Below are 13773 nucleotides of genomic sequence, written 5' to 3'. Positions count from 1 at the left end.
TGTGACGTGCTGGAACATTCTGAGAATGGCATCAAATTCAGCAAGTCCAAATCTACTAGAGACACATAATTTGATCCTTGAGACACGCAAACATGTATTTTTGTCACGCTGTGTAATCAGTGAATCAATTGTCAACTAACATGCATCAACAAAGACATTGTCCTCTCCTATTCTTGTTGCAACAATTCTATTCCGCATTAACAGACAATGATCGCTTACCACGTCCGAGCAATTTTTTTGGTAAACATTGCCACATTATCGAACTGCAAACGTTGCAAAATTGTTGCCTCCTGTGATTGTCATGACAATTTTTCTTTTGATTGTATAATAATCCGCAAGATTGAGACAAACGGTGTGAGCGCCTGCTTTGTTGTTGTTTTTCGTACTGTTCAGCATGACAATTTTGATTAACTGGAAGTAACATAATCCTGGTTTAGCGCTGTGAGAAAATGAGTTCAATTTACTACATGTTTGTGTTGCCATTATTCAAAATTTGTTTCTTTTGTCGATCGAATCCGATTACATTTTGAGCGGAATATTGTTGTGATCGAATTCATTTGCGTCTGATTATTGAATGAATGCTTCTCTGACTAATTTTCCTTTGTGAGTATTTCTGTTTTGCGTAATGGTATAGACATGTTGTACACATTATTTTATTTTCTTGGCCATTTTTAAGCAAAATTAAAAATGATATTGTTTTTTAACAACTTCAAAATTTTAAATATTAAAATCATAATTAAGAATTCAATGTATTCAATTAAAAAATGAACGATTGTGAAGAATAGATTCATTCGATTTTCAACTTCGTTTTCAAAAATCGATTAACGAAAAAAACATCTATTTTCTGGAAAATTGATTCGAAATAGCCCAACGGCCTATCGGTTACGATATCTCTTACTTTCTCGCAACAAATTATGCGTTTTCGTAAGAGCTCAAAGAAGTAAGAGATCCAATAAAGATTTGGACGTTGTAATAAAATCTGTAACTTTGTATCAGAACGGCAGTTTTTTCTGTACTGAAACTCTTAAATTATCTTCAAACATTCGTTCATTTAAATGCTGTTAGGCGTCTCCATGTAGTTTTTATAGCGCTGAAATAATGTGGGGAAGCATGGTAGCTGTTAATTTAATAAGCGGTAAAATATAAGCTAAAATATCATTAGCTATATAGGTACTTTATAAGACTTGATAAGACCAATTGGTCAAAGTTTCAAATTTTTACTCGAAATGAGGACTATGCAGCTGAAAAGAAAAGTTATCGCCTATCTCGATGCGTGGGAAATTTCTTGCAAGAAATGCTGAAGAAAAGCATTTTTTTATCGATGTACGCAGTTGAAAAGAAATGTCAATTCAAACGGAGCTCCACTGTAGAAAATTTCAGCAAAACTTTTTACTTTTCTTGAGCGGAAACAGCATACCTAGCTTAACGCAACAAATAGAATTTGGCCTTTAGCAGAAAAATGGAGGTATTTTTTAACGACAACTGTTGCGTCATTTTGACTGGGTGTTTTGGATTCTTTCTTTACCACAGGTCTCAAATTTAGTGATAATCGAACAAAGCTACAGAATTTTGAATCATTGATGTCAGCACCCAATTTAGTGAAAAATAATTTGCCAACCCCTCAAAACAGAACAAAAAAATACTACTTTTCAATACTGTTTCTGTTTAAAGTAAAAGTAGGCTGTTATGTAGTTCATTCTTTTGAAAAAAAAGTAGGCAGATAGGCAACGGGATTGAAATACAATCTAATGATTGGGTAGATGATTTTTTTTTTAGTAATGCAAAATTAAGTGAATTTAAACGGTAAGATGGGAATTAACGTTTAAATTTCGTTTTTTTTAAGGTGAAAACAGTTTGGAGTCTAACTTCTAAGATTGCACTAAAACTTCAAAGGCACTAATTTTGCAAAGGAAGCATCCAAAATCAGTGCACTTTTTATTTTGTCTTTGTAAACTTGCGGAAAAAACAGTTTTTTTCGTTAAAAATTAAAAGAAATTTTCATAAAAATCTATCATTGCAATCCAGGTTGCAAATGTAATGCAATGATAGATTTCTTGAATATTGTTTAAATTTTGAGCAAAAAAACTGGGTTTTAAAATTGTTAGAACGATGATGGTTATTTTCCTCTTAAAAATTAGGTATTTGGCTTCAAATTTTGCCCATTAATTAAGCCCATTCATTAATACTGTACTTATTACAAAAACTTTTACTGCAAGATGTCTGCTAATGAACCCTAATGAATGCCGGGATCACTAACATGTAGTAGATGTAAAACCCATTTTTTATTGATGTAAACACAAACTGAAATTTGTAGACAAGCTTACAAGTTTGCTGAATAATCTAAAAAAAAAGTTAATGAAAATTATACTTTTAACACGGCCATGATAACAACAAGGAACAAAAAGTGTACAGTTCGAACGGCAATTTATGAAGCGGTAAATCAATAATTAAACATTTTCGTTTTGTAGCGCTACGATGTAGCCAACAAGGTAGGTTCGTTTTAGAACACTTCTGCTTCTTCTGGGACAATGTCTGCTTTTTAACTTCAGTGACCACTTTAAAATGCTCAAGTAAGTCAAGGAAATTTCGTTTACGAAAAGATCCTGGACCGACCGGGAATCAATCTTAGACACCTTCAGCATGGCTTTGCTTGGTAGCCGCGAACTCTAACCACTAGGCCTAAGGAAGGCCCCTGTTTCGGAACACTCTCCCCTACGTCAACTAAGGACATTAGAACATCGAAGTTTATCGTAGCATGATATTCAAAATTTTACCCTCTGTCTTGCATGTTATTTTATTAGCTAATATAACCATATTTGCAAATGTAAATCAACTGCTATTTATTACAGTCTCTTAAATATTCATAACGAGTTGAACATTCACTGAAACATGAATAAAATGGAAAATCCATATCAGCCTGTGCTCCCTAGGTGCCACTTGACTAAGTTCAACTTGCAAACTAAAAAAACGTCTGCTTTCCTGAAATCTCCAGAACCAGAACCAGCCCGAGCCCATCCACTAGCAAAACAGCGAAGTGAGACCGAAGTGAAGCAGACAATGGGCCACAATAACACAATTCACCCCTTTTGGGAACGACTGGGAGTATCTTCAGTTGCGTTAGGGCCATGACTCCTGTACCGAAGACGGCGACGGAGACGATCTCCCAAACCAAGAACTCAAAAGTTTTCCTTTTCCATTCCGCGTTTGTCCTTTGCTCTGCCACCCGTCTGCTGGTGCTTAGATTTCACCACCAGTGCACAGTGGTCCAGTTTGAAAGCTGGCAAAACCCCAAATTTAAAACGTGGCTTTTAGTTGAAATACAAAGTTGAATTTTCAACCACAATATCAGCTAGTTAGGGAAATTAAATAGATTTGTTTTCGTGCATAGGGGAAAAGCACTAATTTTCGACCCACAATAATTCTGTGCCAATTTTTGGGTTTTCATACAAAGTAGGCCAAAATCGTATGAATGGGTCGAAAATTAGTGATGGGTCGAAAATTGGTGCTCTTCCCCTATGTCCAATTACTTTAATTTTTGCTTCGAAACATCAAAGCAGTGTGTGGTCTTTCGGTTCTGTTGCATACTTGTAAGGCGAGCAACGGAATCAGGATCGATTGTGTCCGGTTTGCGTTGTGCGAGTGCTAAAAGATTTTCGTATTCAGTCGAGGATGGATTACCAATTGATGAGCTCGTTTTATGCTTATGATAATAGTATGTGTTTTAGCTTTTTTATCTTTTGTCTACATTTTTGCACCTTGAGACAAAAATACAAAACTAGTTTTTAGTTAAAGTCGTATTTCTCCTCAAAAAGCCTGTTTTTCTTCCTCACTAATAAACACCCTTCCCGATGTGATTGTGAAGATGCAGAGGTATTCTTGGTCTCTAGAAGCAATACACAATTCTTCTCACGGACAAGAAAAGTAAAATATATAGTATGTACAATTTTTGCCATGGTTTTTCAAATCCGGACCACTGTTCAGCGACCGTTTAAGAGACCAGCATGTTGAGCGGTAGGGCAGAAGTTTAGCCAAAGACCAAAGTGAGGAGGTATGGTTGGTTGGGCAAGTCAAAGAACGAGAAGAATGCTTATTCGAGTCGGGTCTCTCTATCTTGGTGCCGTATAATGGTCAAGAGAGATCGCTGGACGATATGCGCAACTGGCTTTCTGTCCATGCTGGTTGTTTTCTGTGGTGGGTGAACCATTAGACAAGAATGAGACAAGCAGTAATGTAAACGGTTTTAGGATAATCAATTTAACTGTAAAGTGCCATGAAGTGAGGGAAGCTTTTGTTTTGGATGTCAACGTGAAATAACAATAAGTTTGACGAATTTCGAGTTCCAGCTCAAGGTCACTCAAGCATGAGTTCGTTAAGACTAACGGTTACCCTATGGAATTGCTCTGTAGATTTTTTTTTCTGATTCTTGAAATTGCGTCCCAACTGGGACAGAGCCTACTCATCAGCTAAGTGTTCTAAGAGCACGTTTACAGTTGTTTATTCTCAATAAGAGCTGCCATCATTCGATAAACTTATAACATTCCATCAACGTTATTGCACAGTCGATGTATTTTAAATCTAGTAAAAACTATAACTATGGTATAATTGTGAGAAACGAGCAAAGCTATCAAAACCCAAATATGGCACAGGATTTACATGAATACTTTTATAGATATGTGTATAGATTAGAATGTAAAATTTTATTCTTGTTTTATGTTTTGTACAGTAGGGTGCAGAACCACTTGGGCAATGCCATGATACACTTTTGCATGGGAGGTTTTCTCGGTCGAATTGTCTGAAACTTTGCAGTAAGAAACGCTTCAGTACGATGCATATTGTGGCCAAATATGAGCTCTGTAGCTTTCTAAAAACCCCACTGCCGAAGTGAATTAAAAGTGCCAAGAATAGGCTCTCTTAGTATCAATAATTCAGTTTGTAGATCACGTCTGTCATTTAGAATTAACCATCTTGAAACCAAGCATTTGTACGGTTTCATTATTCCCCCTTGCACTATATAAAACACTATTATAGAAATATTTTTCTCAATAGAAGGTTATCCTCCAGCCCAACCGATCGTTATGAACAGATAAAGGAAAGCATCGAAAATAACATTCTACTTCATTACACAACTCACGAAACACCTGAGTATTTTTTACCTGTTCGCATATTGCCGTTTTTTAAAATCTCCATCTCTTCTATACACACATTTTCCGATCCGATCGTCGTCGCCTTCGTCACCGTCTGTCTCCCTTCGTCCGTCGTCAGCTCTTTTGACTCCTTCCTTGGTCCATGCCTATACGCAAAGGTATAGCCCAAAGATCAGTCAGTCGGTAGCCAAAGCACAGAGCTTCGAAGCAGCCAGATGTGTACACTGTAAAAGTAAGTCAATCATATTCATAAATTAACAATATCACGTTTACTAGTTCAGCTTTAGAACTGGAACTTCTGAATAGTTTCGTGATGAAGTTACTCACTCAGGTATAATGAGTATCGTAGTCAAATTCGTTTTATATTTTTTGGAGTGTACACCGATACATGTGTGGATCAGAGGTTCTCAAGCCCTTCGTTCACCTGTGAAACTATTCGATTTTGACGATCGATTTTCAAGTCAGTCAAATTTGGCATATACCATGACCTCACAGTTATGGATCAAATAGTGTGGAGTCCAACCTATAAAATTCAATAAAACGACATGCAAATTGGAACTTCGGTTAGTAAACTGTTTTGAGTGTAATATTTACATAGGAATTCATAAAAATTAAAAATTGTATCGGTTCCTGAAAATCATATTATGGATCAACGTTCATATTATGGATCAAATTGTGACATATTATGGATCAGTGCGCAAAATCAAGAGATTTTCAACTCAATGCATCTGTATTGCATGGTTTGGCGAAAGTTAACAATGTGTCATATATTACTGCAAAAAATAGCAGTGCTAGAGCTGGAAACAATGGTAAAACGCTCTTTTTTTTGTGATACTGTATTGCAATAACTGATGTATGAACTGTTTTCGCTCCACATAAAGTTTTCCACCCATTTTTGTCTGCTAAAATATGAAATTTACAAACCTTGATGTTTTATTAGTTTTATCCTCAGTGCTATTGACTGAAAATGTCGAATCCAATGCATAAAACAGCAGAAATCTACATTCTTTGGAAGTGATCCATAACCGTGGTAAACAATCATTTCCTGGTCCATATTATGGATCATTAGTTAGAAGTGATAATATTCGGTATTTAGAATTAACAATCAAGAAAAATGTTTTCCAAAGATAAATTCATACTAAATTGAAGCGAACGAACATAAAACATGCTATAACATTTGAATTTTACCACCTGTGGGAGCTTATGAATGCTGACGGCACTTCTAACAGAAAACGACCATATAATGATAGCTGTGTGGTACCAACTAAACATTTGTCAAAAACACCGTTATTTAGCGGTTGAATGTTGTGCTTAACGTTACAAATGGTAGAAGACAAATAGTATGACAAGGGAAAAATATGTTTAACGTCAACGTTTAAGTTTTGAGCGAGTTATCCGATGTTGAACGCCAAAGTGATCCGTCACTGTGGGTGATCCGTAACTGTGTGGGCATGGTAGGATATAATATAAGGGCCTGCCTTAGCCGAATGAGTCCGCGGCTACAAAGCAAAGCCATGTTGAAGGTGTCTGGGTCGATTCCTGGTCGGTCAGGATCTTTTCGAAAAGGGTATTTCTTTGACTTCCCTGGGCATGGAGTATCATCGTACTTGCCACACGATATACGAATGCGAAAATGGCAACTTTGGCAAAGAAAGCTCTCAGTTAATAACTGTGAAAGTGCTCATAAGAACACTAAGCACAATGCTGCTTAATTGTCCAATGGGGACGTAATACCAAGAAGTAGAAGAATTTACGGATTGATCTGAAGACTCATAACATTTTATAGGAAACTTCGTCATCCCGTTGGACTCAAAGACTAACTTTCCTCACACAAGAGATGGAGGGAACGTTACAAATGTCCTGAAGTGTTTGTAGTTAATTCATTGGACCCGCTATGCAGTTGGGAACCTCTGCCCGCAATGTATACGGCATAAGAAAACGATTTTTAAGTTGCCGTATATTTCTCGTTTCTTCCTGCGGGCTGCTGCTTCTTTCGGGTGGCTGGATTTGTTGTATTGCTTTGTACTGGAATCGCTGGGCTCTCTCGCAAAGCCCGCTCCTCTCGTCAACTCTTGTCGTATAGTCGTCGCTGCCACTGCCGCCGCCGTTTTGGCTTAACTTTCATTCGCGTCACGAGCCACAACTTGTTTCTTGGCTGGCTGGGCGTCCATTTTATTTCGAACTGTCGAGCCGAGCGCGTTCAAATTTGTGACTGGGCTGCGTTCCTTCCTAGAGAAGGGTGGCTTGTTGCGTCTGCCGTCCAGTTTTTTCGGGAGAAAGGTGCATCTTAGAGGTGCAGTGTAATTCATTCCGGCATTAGATGCGGTGCGTTAATAACCAGTGGATCGTTTACTGATCGTGTAATGTAAACGAAACGCGTGCTGAAAAGTCAGTGTAAATAGGTGAATTTTGAAAGTGCCATTTATGTGAGTGTAGAAGCAAGGCGGCGGTGGTTCTGTTGGACAACGTGAGTCGTAGGTGTGGAATTTTGCCTTTATGCGCGGCCTGCTTAACCAGTTTTCTTGCTGCCAGTACTGGAAAGCTTTGGTATTCCTGCAACAACGTATAGGCCAAACCCTTTTATTTTAGCGCAAGTGAGTGTGCGGCCAAGTTCTGTGCAGTGTCGTGAGTGAGTGCGTTCGCCCGCAGTATGAAGGTTCGGGCAATAATTTAAAATTCCGTGTTCGATTTCGCAGAACGTAAAGAAATTTTATCGCTCGTTGGCTTTTCGCACAGGTACACTGAGAACAGCGTTGCGGTTGAAAATACTATATCAGAGGGTTACATTAAATACACAACGCCACTTGATTTGTGCAGACTAAATTCGCATTTATTTAGAATATTTTGTGCATTCAATTTTACCATGGCACCATTTGTATAGTAAAAATTACTATATTATGGTTAAAAACTTGCAGCAGACCAGAATCGAACCGAGGAACTGGTGATTGCCAAGCGCGAACGCTAGCCGCTCGGCTATCGACGCGGTTGGATTGAGAGGGAACGAAACGCAAATAAAAAGCCTTCATGATAGCTCAATCGTGGTTGGAATAGTAAATTTAAAAACACGTTCATGGTTCTCATTACTGCAACGCTTGTTTCAGTGTACAGGCATCCAAGAAGGCCTCTTCGTCATCTTCGCTTGCGCCGTGGCCAGACCAGGGCCTACTTGGTGTATTTGTGTGAATGTTTGATTATTCGTTGTGTGCCGAGGGAAGCGCAAGAAGAAGAGAGAGATGAAAATGTTGCGCTGAAGAATAAATTACCAATTCAAGGTTTTGGAAACACTTTTGCTTTGGTCATCGTTCTGTGAAAGAAGAAAAAAAAATATGTTGGAATTTAAATCCGTCCCCGCCGCATAGCGATAGTACTTCTGAGAGTGAGTGAAAGAGAGAGAATCGAAAAGAGCTGGTTTAGCTCACAGTACACAAACACACAGTCGGAATACGACACCCAGCATAACATCAGCATTCAGCAGTTTATCGAGTGCCACGATCCCCTCGTGATATCAACATCCTTCCATCTCGTTGGAACCGTGAGTGAAACTAAACCGCAGTGTGTGTTGTTAATCGGGAACGAAGAAGAGCATGTTTCCAGTGTTTGGATTGCGCTGAGCTAATCAAAAGCAAATATAGAGATAGCAGACAGCTCGTAGCAGGCGAACGAATCTGCACTGTTGGCCGTTTGGTTGGCTTTGGTTACTTGTGTGATTTCAATGCGCGTACGGTTGCTGTGATTGGAACCCCACCCTAGGCTAGTGTTTGGCATATTGTCGTTATCGTACGTTGTTATCGTGTCCGCTGTGCCTACTGGGATGATACACGTCCAGACCCGACCGATGAGAGCTGTGATAAACCTGTCTGATTGTTAAATGGATTACCGTAAAGTTTTACACTTCTGTTAAATCTCACCACCATGGATATGATTGGAGCATCCAATGGAACGCAGCTACCCAACAACCACTTTCACAACGATCCTCAGGTATACATATTCAAATTTCAACATGATTAGCATATTTTGTGACTTTTGTTTTATGAATACGTGTGTCCATAACTGTGACACAGTATTTCTCAGTCTTCTCTGTTAGGGGGCATCTTACAAAAAATATATATTTAAGAAGTGGAAATTTCCATCCTATGTTTATTTATGTTCGCTCAACTACAAACAGTGGTACAAATTCAAAGCAAATTGCGGTTTTCAATTGTTAAGATTAACCCTTGAGTTCTTAAGTACACAAATCTGGAGAATCAGGCATTAGTTTTCGCTGAAAACCATTGTAGTCCATTTTTGGTCACTTTTTTGATAATTTTAGTCACTAAAGTCACTATTATTTTGCTGTTTGACTGCTACCAGTCCACAGGGGGACCATAGGTCATAAATCCATAATTTCAACTTCAACAAAATCATGATATTTTTTTAGGGGTAGATCATCATCATATTTAATACTTATTATAATACTCGTTTGGATATGGGTCATTTAAGTGAGATGAGTTGAAATGTCAACTATACTGTACAAGTTTGCTATCAATGACACTGGTTTTAGTCGATCTCTTGGAAAAATTAAATTAAAATTTGCATATTTTGTTTGGAAACTACATAGCAGATATACAGCTTTAATTCGAAAAAAAATCGATATTCTAGAATCATTCACTAAGCCGGAAAAAATGATTCCCCTCCGAATCCCCTCATGCATTCTTCTATGAAACTTACCTATATAGTCATGTTACACTTTGCACATAAATGCAGCTGCGACCAGATTAGTGGTAACCGCTTAAGTGTCGTATGTTTAGTTTACCAAAACATAACTTGATTAACATCAAATGGTAGCAGTCATGTATCTTATTTTTGAGTTTTGAATATAAAATCATAGTAGGCTGCTAAACAATGGACCAATGCACGTATTCACGAATTTGACGTTTAAGCGGTGCCGAATTCACTCGTTTCCATGGTCACATAAATAACATGGCACCGCTCAAACGTCAACAAGTGAACTCGTGCATCAGTCCATACACGAAGAAAGCCTTATTTGTAAAGCTTCTGCGAGTTTGTTCACTCTTCTGGTACATGTGAGTGAATAAAGCTGAAATCATGTTTATATCACTTGAGTCAATACGTGGAGGGGGGGGGGGAGTGAAAAGCTTTGCACCTTCCCCTCTTAAGGCCGGTTTGCTACTGACAAGAAAAGGAATCGCCTATCTCGATGCGTGGAAAATTTCTTCCAAGAAATGGTCAAGAAAATCATTTTTTTCTGATCGCAGTACGCAGTTGAGAAGAAATGTCACTTCAAAGGGGGCTCTCTGTAGGAAATTTCTTGACCCTTTCAGTCAAGGAATTTTTTTACTTTTCTTGAGCGAAACAGCATACTTAGCTTTAGCAGAAGAAATGCTTAGCATGTAGAACACGAATACATATCAAATTGCAAGAATTTATGACTAAATCACCGGATTTCGTATTTATGACCGTATTTATGAGTGGTTAAAAAAATTCGATTCAGGATCGAATTTTAAGAGTCCTCTTTAAATTTTAGCTCATTCGGATGAAAATTGAGACTGCACAAGCCCTTCAAAGTTTATATGGGAATTACTATGTGAAAAGCAAGCAAATCATTCAATCGGTCATAGAGTTTGCCTATGTGCTCTTGATCATTTTTTTTTTTACTTAAACGTTTATTTAACAGGCTCAAGCGCCACTAGGCATAACGGAGCCGAATTCAATGGATTTTTTTTTTACAAATTCATAATTGCTTCTTAATAATCTATATTAGTTTTGGGGAACCGTAAAACTCGCGGTTTGGCCGAGGTTAAGGATAACAAAAAAATGAAGGAGAGGATAGGGCTAAGGTTTACATGTTGACGTTCAGCGTGGTAGTGAGTATCGTTGTTGCTGCAGGTCAACCGTAGAGTGGACATGACGACAACCTGTAACGGTACAAACAAACGTATTTCGAGGGGACAAGGTGGGCAAACGAAACCAAAGCTCTTGATCATTAGAGCTACGTAGATACTGTGGAATACATTCATCAGCTACAAATTTGCCGAAGACCGTTTTGAAATCGGATGCCTCAGTAATTAATTATGGAGGAACAAAAACGATTTTTTGCTTCACTCTACTGTGCAACTTGCTTGACAAAGCTATTGATCTGAAACGCAAATTTGTTTTCACATGATGGAATTTTGCATTCCATGTTACAGATACGACAGGTATCATTCTGAACCTGAACAATATTCTTCAAATGATATCTACTCGGACAGTGCCCAGTTATTAGGCCAGTGTAGGTACAGATAATTCTCTTGTTGAGCTCTAAGAGTCTTTTGATTATAATTACATTTGGAACTAAACATCTTTTGGATTGATTACACCTTCCTTGTAGTGACCATCCAATTGGTCATCATCCTTTGCTGTTCCTAATTCCATATCTGGTGCACATTGTAATATGCCACAGAATGGCTCCGGGCCAATGAACTGTGTATTTATTTGAGCCTTGTTTTGCAAGCTCGCCTGCCTTTTCATTTCCTTCAATGCCGTTATGTCCAGGAACCTAATTCAAACATACAGAGCTCTCTTAGCACACCTTTCGCAATGAGAGAATGCATTCTCAGACAAGTATTGATGAGCATTTAAAAGCGCTCAACGCCTTCAATGCAGCTTGTCTATCAGTAAAAATACTGATATTTATTATTGTATTTTATTTTAAGACAAATTTTAGTACTTATAGCAAAAATTTCCGCTTGGAATCCTGTTAGATAGTTTTCCATCGCCACTAAAACGTGTGTTCCAGGGCCGTAAATTGATGCTCCAGTTTGCATCCCAATTTTTAAGACATCTGTGAAGAATTCTAAGCAGCCTTGACGAACATTGGGACCTCCGACATCCCAATCCTTACGCGTCGTATCGCATGCATTGTAAGGGATATCATAGTTTTCCACAGTTTTCATCAAGTCTTCATGCTTCCTTTTCTTTGTGAAGGGGACAATTAGGGGAAAAGCACCAATTTTTGACCCAGCACTAATTTTCGACCCATCCATACAATTTTGGCCTACTTTGTATGGAAATCCGATAATTAGCACAGAATTCTTGTAGGTCGAAAATTAGTGCTTTTCCCCTACTACTTTTGAAACATTTATGTAAAGGCCCTTCTGAATACACCAAGAGCTGGTAGAGTTTAGGGCCAGTTGCATTCTTTCTGGAACGATAGTGTCAAACTTTCTTCTCACAATAATGACTATATCATCCACTAATCCTATAACCTCTAAACCTTTTTCTTCTATGCTTTTTATAAGATCGTTAACTTCTAAAGACCACAATAGAGGTCAAAGGACTCCTTCTTGTGGACACCCTTTTGTAACCCTTACTTTTATAGACGAACTTCCCAGCTCTGTAGTGATTTCTCTTTTTGCAAGCATTTTATTAATCAAGATAATGAAATTCTTGTTAAAATTCCTTTTCTTTATGCGAGTAATTGAAGAATAGGAAGCGTTTTCGAAGGCTCCTTCGATGTCCAAGAAATAGTGCTATTTCACTGAAAGAGTTTTTTTTAGTTTGAATGAAGTGCCGTAAGGGTTGTCATACCAGATTGGTAAGCAAGCTGTGAGTCAGATAATAGAGTATGTATGTATAAAATCATACAACACTTTTCCATAGTCTTCAATAAAATTGACCATTGAGGGACTAGTGGGTCTATATGATTTTGGATGCATTCTATCTCGCTATCCAATTTTAGGAACAAAGATTATATTCACTGCTCTCCAAACAGATGGAACATAGTTACATTGAGTGAAGGAATGATCCGTTATTGGCGTTGCAAACAGTATAAATCAAAAGCTGATTCGTTTCAAATGTCCGACTTTTAGATGATTTCGGATTTCATTTCCCCGAATGCCATCACCCCGAATTCCATTAACCCGAAAGTACCATTACCCCGAATTCCATCACCCCGAATGCTATTTCCCAGAATTTACAATTATCTCGACATGATGACATTTCCTCATGATTTAAGAGTGTAATGTCATTCGGGGTAATGGCATTCGGGTCAATGGCATTTGGGGTAATGGGGTAGAATCCGTTTCGATATATTCAACACCTTTAATTCTTGAAAAAGGTGTTAAATACGATGGTAGGTCATTTGGCATAAAGCCGTTTGGCATAAAGTCGTTTGGCGTAATCGTCATTTGGTATGATGTCGTTTGACATAATGTTCGTTTGGCATAACGGTCGTCTGGCCTAGTAGTCGTTTGGTATAATGAGTCTGAAACCAAGGATTTCATAAGATGACATTCGTTTTTACGTTTCTTTTCAATCCCATTGACGGCATTAGGCTTGTTTTGGAGTTAATTATTTCAAAAATACCACTTTGTTCAACAATCATATGCGCTTTAATAAACTAAAGCATATTACGAAAGTTATTATCACTAGTATTTTATTATTTATGCAGAAATTACCCTTCTTACAAATATAAGCTTTTCAATCTTTTGAGTTGCGTTATTGCAAAACATTTTTTTGAACTGAAGATTTTGATATGTTTAGCACAAATTTACCCTTCTTTCAAACATTGGATGTTCTTTCGGAATATATGCATAGGCTTTTCTTTGGGGCTATGTTTTTTAGATTTTTTTGTTGTTTCCAACTGATATGA

The 13773-nt window shown here is 37.9% G+C and overlaps 1 protein-coding gene across 14 annotated transcripts in view; it reads left to right on the top strand.

Annotated features, from left to right (window-relative positions):
* The window catches only part of LOC5577336 (tight junction protein ZO-1), a 253064-nt gene that overhangs the window by 138763 nt on the left and 100528 nt on the right, over window positions 1–13773 (top strand). Inside the window, exon 1 of one of the 14 annotated variants that reach the window (XM_021851171.1) lies at window positions 8252–9122. The exons of the other annotated variants lie outside the window; for them this stretch is intronic. Coding sequence (XP_021706863.1) covers window positions 9057–9122 — 66 coding nt within the window. The 5' untranslated portion in view covers window positions 8252–9056. Of the gene's footprint in view, window positions 1–8251; window positions 9123–13773 lie in introns of those variants that run through there. 14 annotated transcript variants of the gene reach the window in all.

This window comes from Aedes aegypti, chromosome 3 (genome assembly GCF_002204515.2).
Source record: "Aedes aegypti strain LVP_AGWG chromosome 3, AaegL5.0 Primary Assembly, whole genome shotgun sequence".
NCBI classification, from domain to species: Eukaryota; Metazoa; Arthropoda; class Insecta; order Diptera; family Culicidae; genus Aedes; species Aedes aegypti.
Note: the sequence above shows the minus strand (reverse complement) of the source record. Positions and strands in the feature narration are given on the sequence as shown.